Source organism: Pelophylax lessonae (genome assembly GCF_965119305.1).
Source record: "Pelophylax lessonae genome assembly, chromosome: 8".
Classification (NCBI taxonomy): Eukaryota; Metazoa; Chordata; class Amphibia; order Anura; family Ranidae; genus Pelophylax; species Pelophylax lessonae.
The window spans coordinates 252,017,671-252,045,318 of NC_138775.1; the positions used below are offsets into that span (position 1 = coordinate 252,017,671).

Here is a 27,648-nt window from a genome sequence, read left to right on the forward strand (position 1 = left end):
GGAAAGATTTTTGTCATTTTTGTTGTTTTTTTTTTTAACGCGTAATGGCGGCGATCTGCGATTTTTTTTTGCGGTACTGCGACATTGCGGCGGACAGATCGGACCCTTGACTGACATTTTTGACACTTTTGGGGTTACCAGTGACATTTCTACAGTAATCAGTGCTATATATATGCACTGTTACTGTAAAAATACACTGGTAGTGAAGGGGTTAACTTTATTTGAGAGGGAGGGGCTGTGTGTTTCCCTAGGGGCGTGATTCTAACTGTGATTGGCTGTGGCTTCAGCTGTATGCAGAGTGATCAACGGATCTACATAGTAGATCCATATGATCAGCTCTCATACAGAGGGGAGAATGACAGGCAGCTTGTTTACACAAGCTGCCTGACTTTCTCCCTCTCCCCCGCCGATCGCAGAGTGGCCGGCGGACATCGGGTCCGCCGGTCACACGCGCGGGGGGGTCCGTGACCACGCGGGAGCGGGAGCGCGCCTCCGGCGGCGCGCGCTCGCTCCCTAGACCCTCACAAGCTAGTGACGTAGCCCTACGTCACTTTGCCTGTGAGGGGCTGACCGCCGACGTAGATCGGCGTGCGGCGGTCGGCAAGTGGTTAAGTTGTCATACAAACAAACATTTACTGGACACTTTATTGGGTACACATTGCTAGTACCGGGTTTGACCCCCTTTTGCCTTCAGAACTGCCTTAATCCTTCGTGGCATAGATTCAACAAGGTGTTGGAAACATTCTTCTGGGATTTTGCTCCATTATGACATCACGCACTTGTCCCGTTCCACCACATCCCAAAGGTGCTCTATTGGTTGGGATGTGGTGACTGTGGAGACCATTGGAGTACAGTGGCCTCATTGTCATGGTGAAGAAAGCAGTGGTGAGATGATTTGATCTTTGTGACATGGTGCATTAGCCTGCTGGAAGGAGCCATCAGAAGATGGGTACATTGTAGTTATAAAGGGATGGAGAGCTAAAAAGAATATTGGCGTCAGTAGGAACTTATCTGAGAGGCAGAAAATGCTCATTGCTCAAGGAACCCCCAGCAACCTCTGGATGAACCCTAGAGTTCCATGGAACCCTGGTTGAGAAATCCTGAGAGTGTCAGCTATGTGACAGCCCTGAGTCTGCTGGGGTCTCAGGGCTTTTCAATGTCTAGACAAGCTTTTACAGAGGAACAGCACACATTCAATAAGTTAAATGCACATATAATCTTATGCCAGTATCTCTGGTGAAATGAATGGTCTGGCAAGCCGCAAAATAGTCTCTTTAACAGAGCCCTGGTTAGCAGTAAAAACCCAACAGAGGTCATTACCCCTTCCTGCTCCATATGTGAACCGGCACGTCATGCAAGGTAAGATATAATTGATGTGTGTGTATCCAGAAGAACGCACTGGTTGTATTGTGTTCATTATAGTGCCTGCAGCATCCAGAATATTGTCAGATGCCACACAACAGATGTGTTCTGCCTGCTGAGATCAGGGCATACCTTAATGAAGGCTCACCTTGCATTAAACCCATCAGTGTTTAATGAGTTGGGAATGCAGCCTGCTAGGCGGAAATACATTCACAGTATTTACTTAAAGTATCTTTATTATGCATTATCATCTGTTTGAATGCCAGGTGATATCACTTTGTACACACTGAAGCTCCTTTGTCATGTCGAGATAGAACAAAACACAGATAAGATAGACTGAAATCATATACTAATAATGTTCCGAATGGCATTCCACCTACAGGAAAAAAGAAAATAAAGAGAATTTTTAGGAAAGGCTGGCCAAAGGACACCTGTCATTAGAAAAACATAGATTTTTACCTTCATCTGAAATTAAAAATCTGAAAGGCTTGCTCCTCGATTCACCATACCGCGTGGACTTCCTTATGCTGCAGGTTAAAGAGGGATACATTTATTTCTATCCAATCCAGGGGCGTAACTACAGGGGTTGCAGAGGTTGCAATTGCAATCGGGCCCCATGCTCCAGGGGCCTGTGCGGCTCCCCTGTACACCTGAATAGGAGGGGCGGCGGGGGCAGAATGTAGAGAAATCACTGTCCTCCTTTTTCCTCCTGTAGCTGCAGGAGGAAAATGGAGGAGATTGGTTCCTCTGTATGCTGCCCTCGTCACTCCTCCTATCCAGTTCACTTTTGTTGTGCTGTCTCTGGGCCCCTGTGTGCTTCCCTGGTCCCCCCCCCCACAACTGTGCTGCCCCCCCTCTCCTGCAGGCTGCTGCAGGGGATGTGTCACAATAGAGAACCAGGAAGGGTCGGTAAATATGTAATTTACCAGCTCCTTCCTTTTCTGAATGGACAGAGTCATAGTCAGTGACATTGTAAAAAAAATAAAATAAAATGATAAAAAATAAAACAATTAAAATACCAAAAAATAAAAACTACTGACACCTGTGGGTCAACTTCCAGGATCGCAAAGGTCACACTTGCACCCGGGCCCTGGCATTCCACCATCGTGGGGAGGCCCCAGGATGGCAGGAAGGGGGCCCACTGCAGAACCCATAATAAAGGGCCCCGCAACAAGAGTATAGGGCCCCAGGATCAGTGGGAAGAGCCCCAGGCTTGAAGGCAAGGGCCCCGGCCAGGGGTCCAGGGGGCCCTTCATGGTTTCTTGCACCGGGGCCCTGAAGGTTCTAGTTACGCCTCTGATCCAATCCATTTAATTTTTCATTCATTCTGACTCTGGACACTACAGACTGAAGTGGAATTGTTTGTCTTTGACAATCTTTTAGACAGCAGTTGCATGCTCCCTCTGGTGCCCTCTCTGGGACTGGTTACTCTCCCATGGGTTGGTTAGACTCGACCACATATGTACATTTGCCCTCGCACTTTCACTAACAGGTCAAGATAACCAGCATATTGCCATTGAAAAGAAATAATCTCTATAGTTCCTCAAGAGCTAGGTGGTCCCGAAGAAGCAGTACTTCAGCGAAATGCGTAAACCTCTACTCTTGATCATATACCATGCAACTCCATGGTGGCTATATTTGGTAGAATCAATATGCAAGCTCATTTTTCATGTGTTGTATATTTTACTACTTTTTTATTATCAAATAACTAATAAAATATTTTGTATTTTTATATGTACTTGTGTGTACTTTGGAGGGGTATTTAAAGTCCTACTTTCTGTTCCCAATATATTTGAAACAAGGACGATACCCTCCAACTTTACATGACTTTTATCTATACCTTCCCCCACATATATTCAATTAATCTTTGCTGGCTTCATCTGAAATTGCTGATCGACTGGCTGTTGTGCCAACCCTGCAGCTTTAGTATTTTATAACAAATGTAGACACTCACTACTTTACATTGTAGCAAACTGTAATTTCTTCAGTGTTGTCACATGATAAGATATAATAAAATATTTACAAAAATGTAAGGGGTGTACATACTTTTGTGAGATACCGTACATGTTTTTCCTTTTTTTTTATATAAGTAATCACATCCCCTCTGTTCTCAGCTGCATAAGAACTGGGGAGGAGAAACAGCAGCAAACTGATATTCCCAGTGAAAGGCTTTGTGGGTGCGGGGGGAGTGTCAGGACAAGTATGATAATTGGAGGAGAGCACACTAAGTTTCCAGCACAGCTAGAGAACTGACCATGCTGTGTTCTCATGCCTACTGTGGTCAGTTTTGATAAGAAAGCAGAGAGACTGGAAAGAACACCACACAAAGAAAGCAATACATAGAGAACAGGATACTTTTTTAAACAAGTACATGGTAGAGCAGGCACAAATCAGGAATATGAAATGTTGATTTTACATATTCTTTAATGTCATGAATGTGACTTTGGGATTCCTTTAAATGATGTTTATTAATTCTTTGGGATTTATGATGAAAAGTAATGGCATGTGTATGATTCGCCTGTATGCTTTGCCGAGGAATAATTATGTTATGTGGGTATCCCATATGTTAAGTTGATTGTCAGTTATAAGACCTCGTCACATTGCAGTGTTGATTACCTCCAAAATGTTCAAGTAATTAAATATATGCAATTAACCACTTGACATCCAACCAGCTTTACCCTTTCATGACCAGGGCATTTTATGCTATTCAGCTCTGTGCCAATTTACCTGTCAATTGTGCAGTAATGCAGTACTGTAGGCAAATGACGTTTATGTCATTTTTTGCACACAAAAAGAGATTTCTTTTGGTGGCATTGGATCACCACTGTGTTGTTTTTTTTTTTTTTTTGTTTTTTTTTTATTATATAAGTGAAAAAAATACGAAAAAGTTTGGAAAAACAACCCCAATATTTTCTACTTTCTGTTATAAAACATATTATTATTATTTCAGGTTCTTATACAGCGCTGTCAATTTACGCAGCGCTTTACATATACAATGCACATTCACATCAGTCTCTGCCCTCAAGGAGCTTACAATCTTAGGTCCCTAAGGCTCGGTTCACACTAGGTTGCTCCGACTTCGGGGGCGACCTGTGAAGTCGCGTGCAGCGCGACTTCGGCGCGACTTGCACAGACTTCATAAAATGAATGTCTATGAAAGTTGCCCCGAAGTAGTACAGGACCCTTTTTCTAAGTCGCTCCTATTAGAACGGCTCCTGTACTACACAATGGGAGCATGATGGACCACGACTTGTCACCTGACAAGTCGGATCAATGTGAATGCGGTCTAACTCACATTCATACACACATAGTAGGGCCAATTTTTATACAGGATCCAATTAACCTACCAGCATGTCTTTGGAGTGTGGGAGGATACCGGAGTACCCGGAGGAAACCCATGCAGGCACAGGGAGAACATGCAAACTCCAGGCAGGTAGTGTCGTGATTGGGATTCGAACCAGTGACCCTCTTGCTGCTAGGTGAAAGTGCTAACCACTACACCAATGTGCCGCCCCCATACCCAATAAAATCATAAATTTAGGCCAAAATTTAGGTAAAAAAATAGATATCTGTCTGTGTACAGAGTTCTGTGTGTTTGCTGTAAATGGCCACAGCTGATCAGCAAGTTTCAGCCATAAATCATTGGCTGAAATCAGCTGACAAACTCATGCTGTGTCCAATCACAGCATGGGTCAGCAGGAAAGAAAGGGCACTACATTTGGGTACGTCACCTAGCCTGGCTGTGCCGCCCATCTGCAGTAAATGTACTGCGGTTAAACTGAGGTGGTCAAGGATCAACACATGCAACTGGAAATAAATTACCCACAGGAAAACAAAATAAAAAATGTGCATAATAGTTAATAATCATTGATCAATTTCTCTAAAAACAGGAAATCTATCTTGCTTCAAAATAGTATAAAAACTACCTTCATAGTCAACCTTATTACAAAACATATATTGGAGCAAAAGAGTTTGATGCAATAGGACTTTGATGGTACCATAAACACACACGGTAAACTGGAGATATCGATAAAATGCAAATTTTATTACATTATTGTCAAATCATGATGTTAAATTCTTACAAAAAAAAAACACAGATATACAGTGCTTTGCGAAAGTATTCGGCCCCCCTGAACTTTTCGACCTTTTGCCACATTTCAGGCTTCAAACATAAAGATATAAAACTGTATTTTTTTGTGAAGAATCAACAAGTGGGACACAATCATGAAGTGGAACGAAATTTGTTGGATATTTCAAACTTTGTTAACAAATAAAAAACTGAAAAATTGGGCGTGCAAAATTATTCAGCCCCCTTAAATTAATACTTTGTAGCGCCACCTTTTGCTGCGATTACAGCTGTAAGTCCCTTGGGGTATGTCTCTATCAGTTTTGCACATCGAGAGACTGAAATGTTTGCTCATTTCTCCTTGCAAAACAGCTCGAGCTCAGTGAGGTTGGATGGAGAGCGTTTGTGAACAGCAGTTTTCAGTTCTTTCCACAGATTCTCGAATGGATTCAGGTCTGGACTTTGACTTGGCCATTCTAACACCTGGATATGTTTATTTGTGAACCATTCCATTGTAGATTTTGCTTTATGTGTTGGATCATTGTCTTGTTGGTAGACAAATCTCTGTCCCAGTCTCAGGTCTTTTGCAGACTTCATCAGGTTTTCTTCCAGAATGGTCCTGTATTTGGCTCCATCCATCTTCCCATCAATTTTAACCATCTTCCCTGTCCCTGCTGAAGAAAAGCAGGCCCAAACCATGATCATGCCACCACCATGTTTGACAGTGGGGATGGTGTGTTCAGGGTGATGAGCTGTGTTGCTTTTACGCCAAACATAACGTTTTGCATTGTTGCCAAAAGTTTGATTTTGGTTTCATCTGACCAGAGCACCTTCTTCCACATGTTTGGTGTCTCCCAGGTGGCTTGTGGCAAACTTTAAACAACACTTTTTATGGATATCTTTAAGAAATGGCTTTCTTCTTGCCACTCTTCCATAAAGGCCAGATTTGTGCAGTATACGACTGATTGTTGTCCTATGGACAGAGTCTCCCACCTCAGCTGTAGATCTCTGCAGTTCATCCAGAGTGATCATGGGCCTCTTGGCTGCATCTCTGATCAGTCTTCTCCTTGTATGAGCTGAAAGTTTAGAGGGACGGCCAGGTCTTCGTAGATTTGCAGTGGTCTGATACTCCTTCCATTTCAATATTATCGCTTGCACAGTGCTCCTTGGGATGTTTAAAGCTTAGGAAATAATTTTGTATCCAAATCCGGCTTTACACTTCTCCACAACAGTATCTTGGACCTGCCTGGTGTGTTCCTTGTTCTTCATGATGCTCTCTGCGCTTTAAACGGACCTCTGAGACTATCACAGTGCAGGTGCATTTATACAGAGACTTGATTACACACAGGTGGATTCTATTTATCATCATTAGTCATTTAGATTAACATTGTATCATTCAGAGATCCTCACTGAACTTCTGGAGAGAGTTTGCTGCACTGAAAGTAAAGGGTCTGAATAATTTTGCACGCCCAATTTTCAGTATTTTATTTGTTAACAAAGTTTGAAATATCCAATAAATTTCGTTCCACTTCATGATTGATTGTATAACACTTGTTGTTTATTCTTCACAAAAAAATTACAGTTTTATATCTTTATGTTTGAAGCCTGAAATGTGGCAAAAGGTCTCAAAGTTCAAGGGGGCCAAATACTTTCGCAAGGCACTGTACATAACAATTTGAGAGTTACTTGGTAATCCTACAAATGGACTACTGAAGAGCCCCCTTCTTCAATAGTCACCAAGTAACTCTCAATGTGTTTTTTTTTCAACATTAATTGTTATGTATATCTGTGTTTTTTTTTTTTTTTTTTTTTCTTTTTTGTAAGAATTTATCTTCATGATTTTACAGTAATGTAATAAAATTTGCATTTTATCAATATCTCCAGTTTACCATGTGTGTTTATGGTACCATCGAAGTCCTATTGCCTCAAACTCTTTTGCTCCAATATATATATAGACCAGGATGTAGGTACCCCCTTATTCCCCTTTCTTTTTTCTGACACCTCAGAATTCATCTTATCACAAAACACTTATTTGTAAGTGCATCTAAGACTCCGTTCACACTAGGGAGACCTGTCAGACGACCTGGTCGCCTGACAGGTTGCCGTAGGTCGCCTGCCATAGAGTAGCTGTGGACCCGTTCTAATAGGAGCGACACAAGTCGCTCCGACTTAGAAAAAGGGTCCGGAGCTTCTTTGGGGTGACCTGGAGCGACCTGCATTGACTTCAATGATATGAAGTCCGTGCCGGCCGCTCCGAGGTCACGGTGCGAGCTGCGCACCGCGACCTGTGAGGTCGCCCCGGCAAGTGGCGTCGCCCCAGTGTGAACGGGGTCTAAAACAATTATAACCATACATAATTATTATGATTTTAATAGGATATCCCCTATGTCTACACATTTCCTGAGTCTTGCCTGCTTCCTCAGGATGAGAGAAACAGCTATGGCCACAAATACAGTTTTTCTAGTCTAAATGGGGATGGGAACCTCACTGGGTGAACTGGCCAAACCATAGAATGCTTTACTATCAGATCAGCTATTAGTCTTCCGGTCATCTTCAGATATTTGTCAGGCTCCTCTTGTTCTGCCAGTTTGTCCTCAGGGCCTCAGGACATATGGATTTTCCCATACAAAAAAGAGAAAGAGAGAGATAGAAACCCAACAATCAATTCAGCCAAGCGCTCACTCCGAAGGGGAAGACCGGTGCGCTGCTCTCCTCAGGCGGGGAACTCGAACTGGGATACATAAGGAAAGAGAAGGAGGCGCAACACCTAGTGCATTACCCGTGGTCACCGTATAAAATGTTTTATTAAAATGCCAAATGCATACTCACAGACAGGAAGAAAGTAAAATTGCATTAAAAGATTCTTTTAATGCAATTTTACTTTCTTCCTGTCTATGAGTATGCATTTGGCATTTTGATAAAACATTTTATATGGTGACCACGGGTAATGCACTAGGTGTTGCGCCTCCTTCTCTTTCCTTAGAGATAGAAACCCAGTTATATTACAGAGGGTTTGGAAAACCAGTTATATAACAAAAAATATGAAATAGTTCTCAGTTTTCACCTTCATGGGCTTGCAAGTATGGGAGCTGGCTGCAAAGTGAGTGTCTGGGGGGAGGGTGGAGGACTTTTACGGAGATACTTTGCCTTGAATAGACAAGGTGACAGTGTCTTCTCAAATGGATAGTGCTTGGTGCCGATCTCCTCCTGCCAAGTTGTGGGGCATAGCTTCACATTAGGTGACCCTCTGAATGCAGAATCTGAGACATGCTATCCATTAAAGTGCAATGCAAAGTGCAGAGGTGGTATCATGGATTTCTGCTTCCGGTGCCCATGGATTTTATAAACCCGCCAAAATGTGATATTTTAGTTATAGATGGATACGGGTGATCTGATTCAGCCCCTTATGTCTTGGATACTACAACAACAAGATTTCACTGCCATATATCCGATCTACAGTTTTGGGCACAGGTGTGTGCAGCCTATTGCATTAGGGTGTGCACCCCAAATCTCAAATACAAATGCGTGCATAAATTATTGGAGATCTCAGACTGTAATGTCCTTCCTTCAGGGGCCCCTGTTAGAGGGAGCACAGCTTCTCCTCCCTTCTTCTGTGTATGGAGGGCACCGGGCATCCCCCCACTAATATAAGCCACTGACTACATTGTGCTCAGCCCAGATTACCTTTGTCATTGTCTAATCACGGGGGGTAAGAGAAGCTGTCCCCGCCGGGAGCAGACAGTGATTATTGCTAGCTGCTGGTTGTACCTAATTAGATTGATCATTCAACTTGGTATATTCAGCCTGCCCACACTGTTCAAACCTTGGCCGGTTCCTGATGAACTGGCCGAGATTCAAACCGTTTATGGCCGGCCTTAGGATTAATTCCACTTTAAATCTTGGACTACATTCATTTTTTGTAAATCAAAAGCCAGTGCTGTGCTACTTAAATATAAAAAAACAACACTAAAGTTCCAACAGTGTATAATAGATATTGCTCCCAAGTCCCAAACAATAATAACTGATAATCATGTGATACAGTGATCAAAAATACTGAATATATTCATACAAAGTGTCTAAATGTAAAAAAAAAAATCCATGTATCAAACATTTAAATAATTCTGAACGTGCTGCTCCACCTAAATGTGCAAAAAAACTTTCCAATGTGCAAGTGCTCGCCTTCACCAGTGTGCTCCTGCCCCTAAACTCATACATTGCTCAAAAAAAGGAACACTTTGAAAATACATCTCATCTCAATGGGAAAAAAATATCATGCTGGATATCTATACTGTTTTGGACTGGGTAATTTGTTAGGAACGAAAGGATGCCACGTCGTTTGACGGAAATGGAAATTATCAACCTACAGAGGGCTGAATTTAAAGACACCCCAAAAATCAAAGTGAAAAAATGATGCAGGAGCCTAGTCCATTTTGCTGAAACTTCATTGCTGCAACTCAAAATGGCACTCAGTAGTTCGTATGGCTCCCACGTGCAACGTTGGGGCATGCTCCTAATGAGGCGACAGATGGTGTCCTGGGGTATTTCCTCCCAGATCTGGACCAGGGCATCATTGAGCTCCTAAACAGACTGAGGTGCAACCTGGCGGCGTCAAATGGACCAAAACATAATGTCCCAGAGGTGTTCTATTGGATTTAGGTCAGACGAGCATGGGTGCCATTCAATGGTATCAATTCCTTCATCCTCCAGGAACTGGCTGCATCGTCTCGCTACATATTGCCGGGGATTGTCTTGAACCAGGAGAAACTCAGGACCCACAGCACCAGCGAAGGGTCTGACAATGGGTCAAAGGATTTCATCCCAATACCAAATGGCAGTTAAGATGCCATTGTCTAGCCTGTAGAGGTCTGTGCGTCCCTTCAAGGATATGCCTCCCCAGACCATAGCTGACCCGCCACTAAATCGGTCATGCTGAACGATGTTACAGGTAGCCAAAAGTTCTCCACAGCTTCTCCAGACCCTTTCACGTCTGTCACATGTGCTCAGGGTGAACCTGTACTCTCATCTGCGAAAAGCACATGGCACCAGTGGCGGACCTGCCAATTATAGTGTTCAATGGCAAATGCCAATCAAGCTTCATGGTGCTGGGCAGTGAGCACAGGGCCCACTAGAGGATGTCGGGTCCTCAGGTCACTCTCATGAAGTCTTTTTCTGATTGTTTGGTCAGAGACATTCACACCAGTGGCCTGTTGGAGGTCATTTTGTAGGTCTCTGGCAGTGCTCATCCTGTTCCTCCTTGCACTAAGGAACAGATACCGGTCCTGCTGATGGGTTGAGGACCTTCTACGACCCTGTCCAGCTCTCCTAGAGTAACTTCCTGTCTCCTGGAATCTCCTCCATGCTCTTGAGACTGTGCTGGGAGAGACAGCAAATCTTCTGGCAATGGCACGTATTGACGTATTGACTGCCTGTGCAACCTCTATATATGGTCCAGGCACCGCCTCATGCTACCAGTAGTGACACTCACCCTGGCCAAATGCAAAACTAGGGAAAAACAGTAAGGAAAAAATGAGTAGGAAAAGAAATTCAGTGGCCTTCACATGTAAAACCATTCCTGTTTTGGGTGTTGTCTCATTGTTGCCCATCCAGTGCACCTGTTGTTAATTTCATTAACACCAATGCAGCTGAAACTGAATAACAACCCCCTCTGCTACTTAACTGGCCAGATCAATATTCCAAGAGTTTAATTGATTTGATGCTGTACTCCTAATTAAAAAGAGTTACTTTAATTTTTTTGAGCAGTGCATTTTGACCCTTGTTTCACCAGTGGGTCAAAATCAGTGGTTCCCCTTTGGGGATATAAAAGAGATCTGTCTGGCGTGCTGCTCCTCTGTATCTCCCACTCCTCCCTGCTAGCTCACTGAGCCTTGGATCCCGCTTGGGGGTGTTGTCGAGTATAAGGAGGAACAAAAATGCAAAAACTAGTGCTCTCCGTTTTATAAAATTGTATTGCTCCAGATAAAAAGAAAGATAAAACACTCACAAACACAGCACTTAAGCAGTGTGGGCTTTCCAGGCATCTAACAGTTCTCCCATGTCAAGATGGCCACGGGATGACTTCAACAGATAGGCCCGCCCCCATACATGTTACGTCAATGGGCATGACTTCTTTAATAGGGGTCTGAGGACACTGGTGGAGGCCCCGCCCCCTACATGTTACGTCAATGGGCGTGACTTCTTTTATAGGGGTCTGAGGACACTGGTGGAGGCCTCGCCCCCCTACATGTTACATTAATGGATGTGACTTCTTTAATAGGGGTCTGAGCACACTGGTGGAGGCATCGCCCCCCATACATGTTACGTCAGTGGGCGTGACTTCTTTAATAGGGGTCTGAGCACACTGGTGGAGGCCCTGCCCCATACATGTTACGTCAGTGGGCGTGACTTCTTCAATAGGGGTCTGAGCCAACTGGTGGAGGCCCCGCCCCCATACATGTTATGTCAATTGGTGTGACTTCTTTAATAGGGGTCTGAGCAAACTGGTGGTGGCCCCACCCATATACATGTTATGTCAATTGGTGTGACTTCTTTAATAGGGGTCTGAGCAAACTGGTGGTGGCCCCACCCCCATACATGTTACGTCAATGGGTGTGACTTCTTTAATAGGGGTCTGAACACACTGGTGGAGGCCCCGCCCCCATACATGTTACGTCAATGGGTGTGACTTCTTTAATAGGGGTCTGAACACACTGGTGGAGGCCCCGCCCCCATACATGTTACGTCAGTGGGCGTGACTTCTTTAATAGGGGTCTGAGCACACTGGTGGAGGCGGGCACTTGCACATTTTGGTGGAGCAGCACGTTCAGAATTATTTCAGTGTTTGATACATGGATTTTTTTTGACATTTGGACACTTTGTATGAATATATTCAATATTTTTGATCACAGTATCACAGGATTATCAGTTATTATTGTTTGGGAGCAATATCTATTATACACTGTTGATGTTTTAGACCCCATTCAGACTAGCGCGACTTGTCAGGTGACTTGTCGCGGTCTGTCGGTCGCCATTGAGTAGTACAGGACCCGTTCTAATAGGAGCGACACAAGTCGCTCCGACTTAGAAAAAGGGTCCTGTCCTACTTTGGGGCGACCTGGGAGCGACTTGCATAGACTTCCATTATGTGAAGTTCCTGCAAGTCGCGCCGAAGTCGCGGTGCACTTCACAGGTCGCCCCTCGAAGTCGGATCGCCTCAGTGTGAATCGGCTCTTAGTGGTTTGTTTATATTTAAGTAGCTCAGCACTGGTTTTTGATAAAGTCCCGGTTCACACTATAGCAATGCCAGACATCGCATGTGATTTGCAGTGCACTGCTCTGAAAATCACATGTGATGTCTGTGCGATGCAAATTCAGTCATACAGATTGTAAGGGTGAACTTGCATTGAAATCGGACACAACACGCACAGGACCCTTTTTTGGGTCTGCAGCAGAATCAGATCGCATGGTGGTTTACACCCGTGCGATCCGATTCCTGTCCGAACTGTCAGTACGCACTGCGATATACAAACTGATCTGCGGGTGTCATTAACTTTGTATTGACACCCCCAGCGATTTGCATATGGCAGTGTGAACTGCCTGCGATTTGAATGCAAAGTGGGAACCTGCAGTGGATTCGCAGGGTTCCCGCATTGCATATATGTGAACTATGTGAAGTGTGGTGAATTGTATCAAGTGTAGTGAAAATGCTTTTTCAGTGACAGCAGCGAATGGGTGTTTTATTTTGTTTTTTATTTCATTTAATACACGTCACTTATTTTTGTGGTTGGGACTGGGCTGATTGGGGATTGGTTATTGTTACATTCATTTTTTATTCCTTTCTAAAATAAATGGAAAAATACATTGAAGAGTCAATCATTTATTCTCTTAACTGCAGAATGTTCTGAAAAATGGTTTTAATTATTAACAGCATTCATAAAACACAGACAGCAATTACAGGGACTGACAAGTATGTTTTAGTTCAGTAAGGCAACGTGTGAGGGGCATTATTCCATAGCAGCTAGTCCTACCTGATCTTTATCAGGACTGATGGCCGGTCAGTTGGAAGTCTGCTAAGGTTCCCACACCTTGCATGCGATTCTTGTGATCTATGGGGCCTTACTGAATGAGCTGAACAATGTTGTAGCATGGCTGCCTGTGTGCGGATGGCATGCTTTCTGATGCATGGGTAATTATTTTGCATTGTGCACATGAATATTCATGATGTGCCCAGCACTTGCGTCATTGAAATCTGGCTCACGTAGACTGTTATTACCAAAAACAAGCACTGGATGATGCTTTCTGCTTGACCTGCGGCAGCGCAGCTGGGAAACAAGAGATGGTGATTCAGGGGTTGGGGAAAACAAAATTGAAGTTGATCTAAACCATTTCCATTGATTTTGCTAAAGCACTGCGTACCATAAACAATTGCCATTAAAAAAAAAAAAATTCACAATTTTTTCTTCCTTTTCATAGGGAAACCCCAAAACTTAAGAGGTTTCAGTAACATTGACTGCTGAAGCTGAATTAAAAGAAAAAAATATTTTACAAGCATGCATGGAGAGCAACAAGCAATACAGAGTATTGTTTCAAAAAAATGGCTGCATTACAGACTAAGGTTTCTTTCACACGGTCTGCTGTCCGGTGCACACCGTTCTCTGCTCAGCTGGGATCGATGCGCCGATCCCCGCTGAGCAGGCAGGTGACAGCTCTGTCTCCGCACTGTGTGCGCAGAGGGAGGTGTCAGAGCCCCGCTGCTCTCTATGGGAGAATCCGGGGGAATCAGGCGGTCCATTCTCATCCAATCCGATCCCCTGGACGGATGGAAAATAGGGTTTCCATCCGTCCGGATTTCATGGACAGGATCGGATGCGGATGGCAGTGGGTGTCAGCGGACATGTCACCGCTGACATCTGCTGCCCCATAGGGATGCATGGAGGATCCGATCAGATCCGCCTAAAAAACTGACAGGCGGATCTGATCGGATCGTTTGTGTAAAAGGGGCCTAAGGATTTTTTATTACAATTTATACATTCTGAAGTGGGTGGCACCTAGCTAACTAAATTCTTTTGAAGTCCCATTTGAGTCTTTGGTGACATTCTTTGATATGCGGATGGTCATTCACATAGACATGTGTCACTTACAAGGTTCGGTAGTTGAACAATCTTGCAAATAAAGGGCTGGGCATGGGCAACTGGTGTGAAACTGGTGGTCTCCGACACAAGAAATGCAAGATGTTAGACAATCTGCTTCATTACAAATAAATTTTATATAAAATATATTTTGTTTATTACTAAAATGGCTGTTCCCTTTTCCCCATCACTTTCTAAAACCTCAGTGCTGCTGATCTCCTCCAGCCTCTTTCAGTAACTTCCTGCACTCGCTCCAATATTACCTGTGCATCATTAAAACAAGGGTAAAATGCCAGCGCTACAGAAATGGCCTTAGAAGCAAAAAGAGTCTATAATAATGTCCATGAAACAGGCTGAGGTGCATGAGGGGTGGTCAGATACAGGGCCAGCCCTACCATAGGTCCCACTGGGTCCATTGGACCCAGGCAGCACTTGGAAAGGGGCAGCAAATTGACTCCCAACATTTTTTTTTTTACAGTAGTTTTGTGTGTCATCAGTTACGGGTGGCATTTCCCCATCTCGTAGTGCCGCCTGTAGTGCAAACGAATGAGTATGAGGAGGCGGAGCGTCTCCTCCAGGGAACATCACTCGTGTGATCGTGGTGTGCGCAATGACGTCAGACATCAGCGCACTCCATCTCACGCAGGGCAGGCTGGATCTTCCAGGGTGGTGGGCATGGCAGACACAGGAGTGACAAGGGGACTGAGGACAGACAGCGGGTGTTTGGTGGACCGGTCCAGTGGTGAGTTGTGGGAGAAGATAACAGTGTAAATAATATTTTCTAAAGGTTATATTTATATAAAATAATGGATGTGGGGACCTTTTGTTGGGTGTAATTTTTTTTTTTTTGGGGGGGGGGGGGCAGCATTTCATTCTTGGACCCAGGCGGCACAATGTCTTGGTCAAGCCCTAGTCAGACACTAGGGCAAAAGCTCTCCTCTAAGAGTGAAGAAGACTCTGGATAAGGCTCAAAAAGAACACAGAAGAGCGCCTCTAAGTGTAGCAATTTATTATACATAAAAAGGCAATCATCCAAGTAAAAAATCACATAAAGTCAAAGGTAAAAAGGCTCATAAAATGAGGTGAGGATCCAGCAGCGAGATGGTATGGGCTTCTAAGACTGAAGTGTGCAGCCGTCGTCTGAGCCGGAATCCCGCCGGCGGGGATGGTGTAATTCCAGATATTGTACCCATATTACACCATCCTCTCCGGCGGGATTCCGGCTCAGTTGGCGGCTGCACACTCCGGTCTTAGAAGCCCATACCATCTCGCTGCTGGATTGTCACCTCATTTTACGAGCCTTTTTACCTTTGACATTATGTGAGTTTTTACTTGGCTGATTGCCTTTCCTTATGTATAATAAATTGCTACACTTAGAGCCGCTCAGCTGTGCATCATTGAACTGGCTTTCTCATAGAGGGCCATACCTGTGCAATGTGTGTTTGCATGGCTGCTTGTAGCCTTCATTAAGGGTGCATGTAACCGAAATACTAACACAGATCGCTCTTCAAAGAGCAAAGCACGTGTAAGCCCTCATTCATACTGAATCAGACTTTGAAATACTGCAACTTCACTTGAAGTTGCACATTTTCAAAACCACAGGTCAGTGCGACCTCAGGTGCGACTTGGCTGACATCTGTGTGACTTCATGCACAGATCTCTTTGCAAGTCACAAAATATAGTGCAGGAACCTTTTTTTTAAATCGGTGCAGCCTTGCAAAGTCAGAGTTTCACCCATTTAAACAGTGCCATTGCCAACAATAGGGTGCACCTTGTCATGTGTTTTGGACCTGTCAAATGGCATGACAAGTCGCACCAGTGTGAACGAGGTCTAAACGAGCCATTATGGCTATTATAAGCCATATCAAGTCATGAGACCACAGCTTTGCTCCGTGGCAGGAATGATAACTCCTATCCCGTTCTGCGGGTGCAGTGCCTCCTGAGTGTGACCCATTCAAGTGCATGGGGAGACTCTGCAAGCGCCCCTCAACCATGCGCAATGTATGCAGTTGAGGCAAGGTGCTCTGACATTTAGGGGGTTATAACAGGCAGCATATTCCCACCACCTGTCAAATGTTCTCTGAAGAGCGTTCAGAACACAGATCCCTCTATAAAGAGCAAAGCATGTGTGAACGAGCACTAAGGGCCCAATTCATGCTATTATTATTATTATACAGGATCTATATAGCACCAACAGTTTGCGCAGCGCTGTACAACATGAGGGCAGACAGTACAGTTACAATACAATTCAATTCCAGAAAAGATTAGTGCTGCTCAGCACCCTGCTCCTGCGCTCAGAACCTGGTCCTCAGGCTGCCTCTATCTCGGAACTTGTACTTATACTTGGCATCCACTATGGCTAGGCTTTGCTGCCCTCTATGACCGGGGTGGTCGACCAGACACTGTAAATACAAAACAAAGAAAGGGCGCACCAGCCTAGCGCATTATCCTCAGCGAGTTTTATTGATAATAAAAGGGTAAAAATCAGCTACTCGCAAACATACGTGAAGGTCAAGCATTTCAATTCCATAGAGCAGCATCTTTACAGGAGTCCAATATCTCCTAAAAGCGGAGGGCTGACGCGTTTCGAGGCCGTGCCTCTTCCTCAGAGCCTGGAGGCAATGACTAAGTCCACGACTTAAATATGGTAGACAAGGCCTCCACATGACCCTCAGAGATGTGGGAGGAGATACCACCCATACGGGCATGGCTATACAATTAATTGCCTAAACCATAGCAGACTTTAATTGGTATACCCTATGGATCTACGGGCTGAGCTTGTACATTAGCCAATCAACATCACCTTCCTGACAAATGATAGGTTATAAATTATAAATTGTAAAAACACACATGATACTCAGCCATTGCGGCATAGAACAACACACCCTCCTCTTACGGTAAATGTACAGCACCAAGGGATAGGAATCAATATGGTTCACGATGATTTGCAGCTATTAATGAAGGATCATTAGAATTAAAGTCTGCTATGGTTTAGGCAATTAACTGTGTAGCCATGCCCGTATGGGTGGTATCTCCTCCCACATCTCTGAGGGTCATGTGGAGGCCTTGTCTACCATATTTAAGTCATGGACTTAGTCATGACCTCCAGGCTCTGAGGAAGAGGCACGGCCTCGAAACGCGTCAGCCCTCCGCTTTTAGGAGATATTGGATTCCTGTAAAGATGCTGCTCTATGGAATTGAAATGATTGACTTTCACGTATGTTTGTGAGTATCTGATTTTTACCCTTTTATTATCAATAAAACTCGCTGAGGATAATGCGCTAGGCTGGTGCGCCCTTTCTTTGTTTTGTATTTACAATACAATTCAATGCAGGAGGAATCAGGTCCTGCTCGTTAGCGCTTACAATCTAGGAGGGAGGAATACAAAAGGTAATAGGTGTGGGGGAGGAGGTGATGAAGAAACTACATGTGAATCACACAGGAATGCTGTGGGGTTCTTCTGCAATTCCCATGCAATTCTGTGCAGTGCACACCACAGCACACCAAAAGTAGTGCTGGATGCATCCACTACTACTGGAAACGCACCGCAACTGGATCCAGTGTGGGCAAAGACGCTGCGTTTGGGGCATATTTATCTTTGCACTGACACCGACTGCAGATCGCAAGGGCAGTGCAATTGAAATACGGTGCGCAAAACCGCAGGGCATTCTAGTTTGATCGACCCTAAAAGATTTTGCCTCATTAAAAAAATTTAGGATTTCAACTTCTTCTCTGTCTCTGTGACAATGGTCACTAGGACACATATCGGGGGGGATTTACTAAAACTGGAACACACAGAATTTAGTACAGCTCTGCATAGTAACCAATCAGCTTCCAGGTTTTATTGCCAAAGCTTGATTGAACAAGCTGAAGTTAGGGTACATTCACACTGAATGCAGATTTGAAATCATGCAAGTTCTCCTGAACTCCCGCTTTTTTAAACCCACATTTTATTGCAAGTTTAAGGGGGATTTGAATGACATATGTGCAGGTTCATGAACAGATGTCTATTGAAATCACCCCTGAAGTCGCCAAAAGTAGTGCAGGAACTACTTTTGGAAATCGGTGCGGCGCCGCAAAGTCGGCATCACATAGATTGGGAAAGTGCCGTTGTTGGCAATAGGCTGCGATTTGGCATGCAAAATCACGTCAATGTGAACGGGGCTCTGAAGCTGTTTGGTTACTATGCACAGTTGCATCAGATTCTGTGTTCGATTTAAAGCCTAGTACACTGGAACAGAAAATTGGACAAAAAATACCTCTTTCGAATCATTTGTACAATAATCTGATTGTTAGTACACAGCTTTTGAGAGCCAATCAGGACAGATCGTCTGAAATAATCCGAAGGGACAAACACGAAAATATGTCTCGTATGATACCAGATTAAAAATGTATTTTTGTTGGAGAAGGGACGCTTGATAAGGGACATAATAGCGATTTACAAATACCTCAATGGTGATCCCAGTGTAGGAAAAAACTATTCAGTCTCACGGAGAGTAAGAGAACACAGTGACACACAATGAGATTGGTGGAGAAGTGGTTTAACCTCAAGCTACACAGCTTGAGGTTAAACTGGTCAGGTTTACTGTCAGGGCGGTAAGAATGTGGAACTCCCTTCCACAATTGGTGGTGTCAGCGGGGAGTATTGATATTTTTAAAAGACTCTTGGACGTGCATCTTAAAGAACACAATATACAGGAATACGGGAGATGATTATCGATACTGACACACGTACACCTATACAGGTTGAACTGTCCTCATTCACCCTTAAAGAGGAAGTAAACCCTCCTCTGACACTTGTACCTATAGGTAAGCCTATATTAAGGCTTACCTATAGGTACTGTAAATATCTCCTAAACATGTACCGTTTAGGAGATATTTACATTTCATGCAGCCAGTGACATCACTGGCGCATGCGCTCTGAAGGAACGGCCGATCGTGCCGTTCCTTCAGAGCCCCGTGCCGTGACCGTCGGCTCCCGCGCGTGCGCGGGAGTGACGTCACCGCGGCTCCGGCCAATCAGATGCCGCTATCCCGGAAGGCGGGCGACTGGACATGTCGCCCGTCATAGAGGTAAGCGAGCAGCGCGGCGGGGGCTCGTTCTAAGGTAAGTATTTGATAATGAGCTAGTATGCGATGCATACTAGCTCATTATGTCTTTCTCTTTCAGGATGTAAAGGAAAAAAAATGTTTTTCTCGGTTTACAACCTCTTTAACTACTATGTAAACTTTTCATTTAATCAGTACACTTTTCATCCGAAAATACAATACAAGTACAATACAATACACCACTTCTGAATTTTTATTCTGTCGTATGAGAAATTCTGTTACTTTAGTGACCTCTTCCTTTTCAATATGGAGACTAGCATGCAAAAAAAAACAAATCGGGCGATCATTTATCCAATAATCACATTGAGCATACAAAGCTTAAGTAAATACCCCCCATCATAGAGAGGGTGAATTTCCTCATCGGTGACTCTATCCAAAACTGAAAAAAGAAAAAATGTATCCTTTACATAAATGTTTAATTATGTATTTGTAGTGTACAGGATAGTGTTTAGACCCTCAAAATTGGTGTAGCTGCAGAATGTATTACACTTTAACCCACAGCTACATATTAATGATTAAACTTTAACCAAACAGAAATTAATGGACAACATGCTGACTTGCTAAATCCGTTACATTTACATGGTAATGTATACATAAACACATTTTTCTTATCAGCAACACAAATTATAAATGAAATAATAGGAGCACCTTTGGATGATGCAGTTTAAGGGGGTGGAAGGAAGCCTTTAAATGACAATTCACTGTACAAGGACAGCAGTTGTAATGGCAGAGAATGAATCTGATGCCACTGGAAAGGGCACCACCATGATGCAGACAGGGGGCGGGGTTCATGCTGCACCATGTGTCTGGAAAAATGCTTGTTACCTGGCTAAACACTGATCTAATTGTTTCAATACTTTTTGAGTCACTGAACCTGGAGCAATAGGCAAATCCCTGACTGTATGCCTCTCCTGAACCAGATGCAGCCAGAAAAATAGCATTTCCCATGTAGATCAAGATGGCTATTCAAATAGAAAAGTAAAACACTGCCTAAGTAGTTACTTTAGGCTGAGCTCAAGTCAGCCTTTGAAAAGAAACTTTGGTTGCCCCCCATCCCCATATAGTAAGGATCTACTGCTAATTTATGGCACTTTTCCACTGCAAGTACCGGCTCGGCTCTACTCGGCCCTGCTTGGCTCGGTTTGCTTTTCCACTACTGGTACCGCATGGTACCGTGTTGGAACGGTTCGGTACGGTTTGGTATGGTTTGCTTTTCCACTAAAGTAGTACTAAAGTTAAGTGGGAGGGATAACAACGATGGAAAAGCGCCATTAGTCTCAGAGGTGTAAAGCAGCAGAATATTTGCCAAATTCCTGCCTCCCCAGACCACTGGCACTCTACTGCGAGGAACCAATGGCTCTGCATTGTACATGATGACGTTGGCAAAGGAGTGGTCACAAAGGAGCTGCGGGGGGAGGACAGAAGGACTAGTTGTCTGTCGCAGATCCAGCAGAGAAGAAGCCTGCAAGAGTGAGAAATAATGTAGGGTGGTTTTGAAATCATGCATGATTTCAAACTCGCATGTCAGTGCCAGTTCGAGGGGCGATTTGACAGACATCTGTGCGGGTTCCTGTACAGATGTCTATTGAAATCGCCCCCTAAAGTCGCCAAAAGTATTGCAGAAACTACTTTTTGGAATCAGTGCGGTGTCACATCGATTCTGACGGTGCCATTGCGAACAATAGGCTCCGATTTGGCATATGGACAAAAGACGGCCGATCGGTCGGCCAACAATTGGTGCGTGTGTACGAGGCATTAGCCTAATGCCTCGTACACACGGGCCGAATGTCAATAAAAACCGTCCGACATTCGGCCCGTGTGTATGTTAGCAAGTCTGACAGAAGCGGCCGTTTGGTGAACCAGCAGCTGATTGGCTCCCGAGATTGGAGTGTTCTGGTGGGGAGGCCTCCCCGTCTGTCAGAACACAACAGCTCAGCAGGGAAGATTGCTGTACTAATGTTGGATCGTTAGCACAGTGGGTCTGACCAGAGCTGTCAGTTTTTGCAGACAAAAAAAGCTATTTGTGTGCATTGGGCTTAAAACAAACATATAAGGAGATAAGAGAGAGACACAAATGAAGCCTAAAAAAAGCCTAAAAAAAAAACCAAAAAAAGGACACAACATAAAATAAGGACACAAGATATTTAATTAATCAAAAAAGGTAAGACAAAACATAAATGAGTAAAACATGTAATAAGGACATAAAAATCAAAAAGGGGCATGAGACATTAGCTAATCAGAAGGCTATATTTACACTGCTCTGTTGCAAAAGCGCATGTGTTTTTGCCGCATTTTTTACGCTTTTTTTTTTACCATGTTTCCAGGGCGTTTTGCACCTATAAAAAAAAAGGACATGATTCAAAAAATGCACCGCATGAGCAGAAAATCAGGACACAGAACATAAATGAGTATAAAATGAGTACACAAGATATAAATGAGTATAAAATGAGTACACAATAAGTAAGTAGCGATAGGCTCAGGCGTGTTCGGATCGAGCTCGCCAGGAAGCCAAGACTGCACACCGCCAATCATAGGCAGAGTGTGTATGTGCAGCTGCCGGATGGGAAATGCCTCACTACTTATGATTGGTGGTGGGCAGTGACGGCTTCCTGGCGTGACGGGCTCGATCAAAACACACCCAAGAGCATCGCTAGATAAGCTAGTCAAGAAACATAAGATCAGAGCACAAAACATAAATGAGTAACAATAAATAAATAAAATCAGGGCAGGAAGAAACAAAATGTAAAATAAAGACACAAAGAACAAGTGAATAAAAAACATAAAATTAAAACAAATAGCACGAGTAAAAAAAAAAAAAAAAAAAACATAAAGTAAACACAAAGGGCAAGTGGATAAAAAACATAAAATAAAAACAAAAAGCACAAGTGAGTAAAAAAAAACCCATAAAGTAAAGACACAAAGGACAAGTGGATAAAAACATAAAATAAGAACACAAAGCACAGGGAGATAAAAAAAAAAAAAGCATACAGTAAAGACAAAGCACAAGTGAGTAAAAACATAAAATAAAAACAAAAAAGCACAAGTGGATAAAGTAACATAAAAAAAAACACAAAGCACAAGCAAGTAAAAAAACAAAAAACAAGGACACAAGATAAGATAAAAGACATTTGCTAGTCAAACAAGCAAACACTAAGCAGAGAGGACACTAGCCAGTAAAAACCATAAAACCAGGAGGCAGACCTGGCAGCCCATGAACCATGTATGTGTCGGGGATGGTGTCAGGGAGATAAGTGTGCACAGACCAGGCAGCCCATGTAACCATGTATGTGTCGGTAATGGTGTCAGGGAGATAAGTGTGCACAGACCTGGCAGCCCATGAACCATATACAGTATGTGCCGGGGATGGTGTCAGGGAGATAAGCGTACACAGACCAGGCAGCCCATGAACCATGTATGTGTTTGGGATGGTGTCAGGGAGATAAGTGTGCACAGACCTGGCAGCCCATGAACCATGTATGTGTTGGGGATGGTGTCAGGGAGATAAGTGTGCACAGACCTGGCAGCACATGTATGTGTTGGGGATGGTGTCAGGGAGATAAGTGTGCACAGACCTGGCAGCACATGTATGTGCTGGGGATGGTGTCAGGGAGATAAGTGTGCACAGACCTGGCAGCACATGAACCATGTATGTATCAGGGATGGTGTCAGGGAGATAAGTGTGCACAGACCTGGCAGCACATGAACCATGTATGTGTCGGGGATGGTGTCAGGGAGATAAGTGTGCACAGACCTGGCAGCACATGAACCATGTATGTGTCGGGGATGGTGTCAGGGAGATAAGTGTGCACAGACCTGGCAGCACATGAACCATGTATGTGTCGGGGATGGTGTCAGGGAGATAAGTGTGCACAGACCTGGCAGCACATGAACCATGTATGTGTCGGGGATGGTGTCAGGGAGATAAGTGTGCACAGACCTGGCAGCACATGTATGTGTCGGGGATGGTGTCAGGGAGATAAGTGTGCACAGACCTGGCAGCCCATGAACCATGTATATTAAAAAAGAATAGCGTGCAAATGCAAAAGAAATAACTACCAAATCTGAAGACAATCCATAAATAAAAATGGGGGTTTGGTCCCACCATATGGCCATATCGTGCTCAAGCCCACTACTGCGTCAAAGTACCCCATTATCAGTGGGTCCTACACTATCCATGAAAAAGAGATGAATCCAGCCTTTCTAACCCTTGGAGATAATACTCCTTGCTGGGAAAAATGTGCAAATGCACTACAGGGGACTCAGGGAGGGTTAGAAAGGCTGGATTCATCTCTTTTTCATGGATAGTGTAGGACCCACTGATAATGGGGTACTTTGGCGCAGTAGTGGGCTTGAGCACGATATGGCCATATGGTGGGACCAAACCCCCATTTTTATTTATGGATTGTCTTCAGATTTGGTAGTAATTTCTTTTGCATTTGCGCGCTATTCTTTTTTAATATACATGTCTTTTGGTTCATAGCTGCAGCAGCTTTGGAAATACATAGGTATGCTCCCCCAAATTTTTTGCCTGTTTATTATGTATTCGGTCTGACCAGACTATCGGGGTTGACCAACCCTCCTCACCCCCCCACACACACCTGTACTCAATCAGTGTCCACCATCAAGTGGATATAGGAGGAGTCCCCTGTAGTGCATTTGCACATCCTTCCCAGCAAGGAGTATTATCTCCAAGGGTTAGAAAGGCTGGATTCATCTCTTTTTCATGGATAGTGTAGGACCCACTGATAATGGGGTACTTTGACGCAGTAGTGGGCTTGAGCACGATATGGCCATATGGTGGGACCAAACCCCCATTTTTATTTATGGATTGTCTTCAGATTTGGTAGTTATTTCTTTTGCATTTGCGCGCTATTCTTTTTTAATATACATGTCTTTTGGTTCATAGCTGCAGCAGCTTTAGAAATACATGGGTATGCTCCCCCAAATTTTTTGCCATGAACCATGTATGTGTCAGGGATGGTGTCAGGGAGATAAGTGTGCACAGACCTGGCAGCACATGTATGTGTCGGGATGGTGTCAGGGAGATAAGTGTGCACAGACCTGGCAGCACATGTATGTGTCGGGGATGGTGTCAGGGAGATAAGTGTGCACAGCCCTGGCAGCACATGTATGTGTCAGGGATGGTGTCAGGGAGATAAGTGTGCACAGACCTGGCAGCACATGTATGTGTCGGGGATGGTGTCAGGGAGATAAGTGTGCACAGCCCTGGCAGCACATGTATGTGTCAGGGATGGTGTCAGGGAGATAAGTGTGCACAGACCTGGCAGCACATGTATGTGTCAGGGATGGTGTCAGGGAGATAAGTGTGCACAGACCTGGCAGCACATGTATGTGTCAGGGATGGTGTCAGGGAGATAAGTGTGCACAGACCTGGCAGCACATGTATGTGTCGGGGATGGTGTCAGGGAGATAAGTGTGCACAGACCTGGCAGCACATGTATGTGTCGGGGATGGTGAAAGGGAGATAAGTGTGCACAGACCTGGCAGCACATGTATGTGTCGGGGATGGTGTCAGGGAGATAAGTGTGCACAGCCCTGGCAGCACATGTATGTGTCGGGCATGGATGGTGTCAGGGAGATAAGTGTGCACAGACCTGGCAGCACATGTATGTGTTGGGGATGGTGTCAGGGAGATAAGTGTGCACAGACCTGGCAGCACATGTATGTGTCGGGGATGGTGTCAGGGAGATAAGTGTGCACAGACCTGGCAGCACATGTATGTGTCGGGGATGGTGTCAGGGAGATAAGTGTGCACAGACCTGGCAGCACATGTATGTGTAGGGGATGGTGTCAGGGAGATAAGTGTGCACAGCCCTGGCAGCACATGTATGTGTCGGGGATGGTGTCAGGGAGATAAGTGTGCACAGCCCTGGCAGCACATGTATGTGTCGGGGATGGTGTCAGGGAGATAAGTGTGCACAGACCTGGCAGCACATGTATGTGTCGGGGATGGTGTCAGGGAGATAAGTGTGCACAGACCTGGCAGCACATGTATGTGTCGGGGATGGTGTCAGGGAGATAAGTGTGCACAGACCTGGCAGCACATGTATGTGTCGGGGATGGTGTCAGGGAGATAAGTGTGCACAGCCCTGGCAGGGACAATGCTGTGTATGAATGAAATGTTGCCCCAGCCTCAGCACCAGCAGGGATGTGAGCCAGGATCGCGCAGCATCCAATCGCGCAGCACTGATAAGTGGCCAATTGGAACGTGTATTACATCTGTGAGCCGGGGACCGGATTAGAGAGGGGGGGGGGGGTGCAGGCTGCTCATTGATCAGAGTCCAGCCAGAGAAGAACACAGCAGGCAGAGCCACCGCCCGACGTGTCCCCGAGCCAGCCAGTCCAGCATGTCCGCTCAGGTTGCCCCGGTGCTAGGCAGGTGCACACACGCCATAGTGCGCTCCATCCCCGACTCCCTGAGCCAGCAGGCGCTGCGCACCACGGACAGCGGAGCGGTGGACACAGCCAGAGCCAGGCGGGAGCATGAGCTCTACACCCGGGTCCTCAAAGACAAGCTGGGGCTGCAAGTCATCGAGCTGGAGGCGGACAGCTCCATGCCAGACGCTCCCTTCGTAGAAGACATCGCTGTAGTGCTGAATGAGACCGCCCTGGTGACCAGACCTGGAGCAGCCAGCAGGAGGAAGGAGGTAACCGGTCACCGTGCCTTCCAGTGTCCCCCCTTCCCTCCCCAACACACACATTGCACCCTCCTTATTATGAGACACCGGAGATTATATGGGGACAGCTGTAGCTGTTAGCAACCACATTTCATCATAGAGGAATGCTGATTGGATGGGTGACATGTCAGTGTACTCATTTTTGGGATTGTCTGCCTGTTCATGGGTGTATAATATTTATTCTGTTTCATGGTCTGTGGAAGCTTTTCTCAACCTCTTTCACCCCAGAGGAACCCCTACTTTTATTTATTTATTTATTTTTATTTTTTGGGGGATCCCCTTACCGATTTATGGGATACCTGGTAATAAGCAGTCCCAACCGGGGCCAATTCTGACATTTCTTTCCTCCTATTCTCTGGGGGTTTCTGTTAAAAAACCCCCCAAAAACATTATATATATATATATATCTATATCTATATCTATCTATATATATAATTGTTTTATGTATTTTTTTTTAACAGAAACCCCCTGAGAATAAAATGGTGGATGTTGCAATTTTTATGTCACATATATTTATAAGATGATGTTACACAGAATAGAAAGATACCATGTCACGCTTTAATATTGCGTACACCTATGGAAAAGCACCAAACTACTGTGCCTAAAAGTCTTTTTTTGCAACGCTTTAAAAGCCTTTACAGGTTACCAGTTTAGAGTTTCTCAGGAGGTCTGGAGCTGAAATTATTGCTCTAGCTCTGACGTTTCGCAGCGATACCTCAACATTTACATATGCAGGCAGGACTTACATAAGCGTTCATGTTTGCTTCAACACAAAGACGTCATATGACGTCATACGGGCAGGAAGTTGTTGAAAACAATTTATTGGAGATGGTAGTCAGTAGAAAAAAATTGCCCTTACATTGCTAGTCAGTAGGAAGGATGCAAACCTTACAATGGGGGTAATTAGGAAGAAAGCCCCTCCCCCCTTTATATTGGCAGTCAGTGGGAAGACAGCCCCCCCCTTACATTGGTGGTCGGTGGGAAGACAGCCCCCCCCCCCTTATATTGGCAATCGTTGAAAAGACAGCCCCCCCTAAATTGGCAGTTGGTGAGAAGGCAGCCGCCCCTTACATTGGCAGTTGGTGAGAAGACAGCCCGCCTCTTACATTGGTGGTTGGTGGGAAGACAGCCCCTCTTACATTGGCGGTTGGTGGGAAGACAACCCCCCTTACATTGGTACTTGGTGGAAAGACAGCCCCCCTTACATTGGCGGTTGGTGAGAAGACAGTCTCCTTTACATTGGCACTCGGTGGGAAGACAGCCCCCCTCTTACATTGGTGGTTAGTAG

The 27,648-nt window shown here is 44.7% G+C and overlaps 1 protein-coding gene across 2 annotated transcripts in view; it reads left to right on the forward strand.

Annotated features, from left to right (window-relative positions):
* Positions 1-27,648, forward strand: part of DDAH1 (dimethylarginine dimethylaminohydrolase 1) — a 255,209-nt gene that overhangs the window by 89,643 nt on the left and 137,918 nt on the right. The window contains exon 1 of one of the 2 annotated variants that reach the window (XM_082265823.1): positions 25,919-26,330. The exons of the other annotated variant lie outside the window; for it this stretch is intronic. Coding sequence (XP_082121949.1) covers positions 26,031-26,330 — 300 coding nt within the window. The 5' untranslated portion in view covers positions 25,919-26,030. Of the gene's footprint in view, positions 1-25,918; positions 26,331-27,648 lie in introns of those variants that run through there. 2 annotated transcript variants of the gene reach the window in all.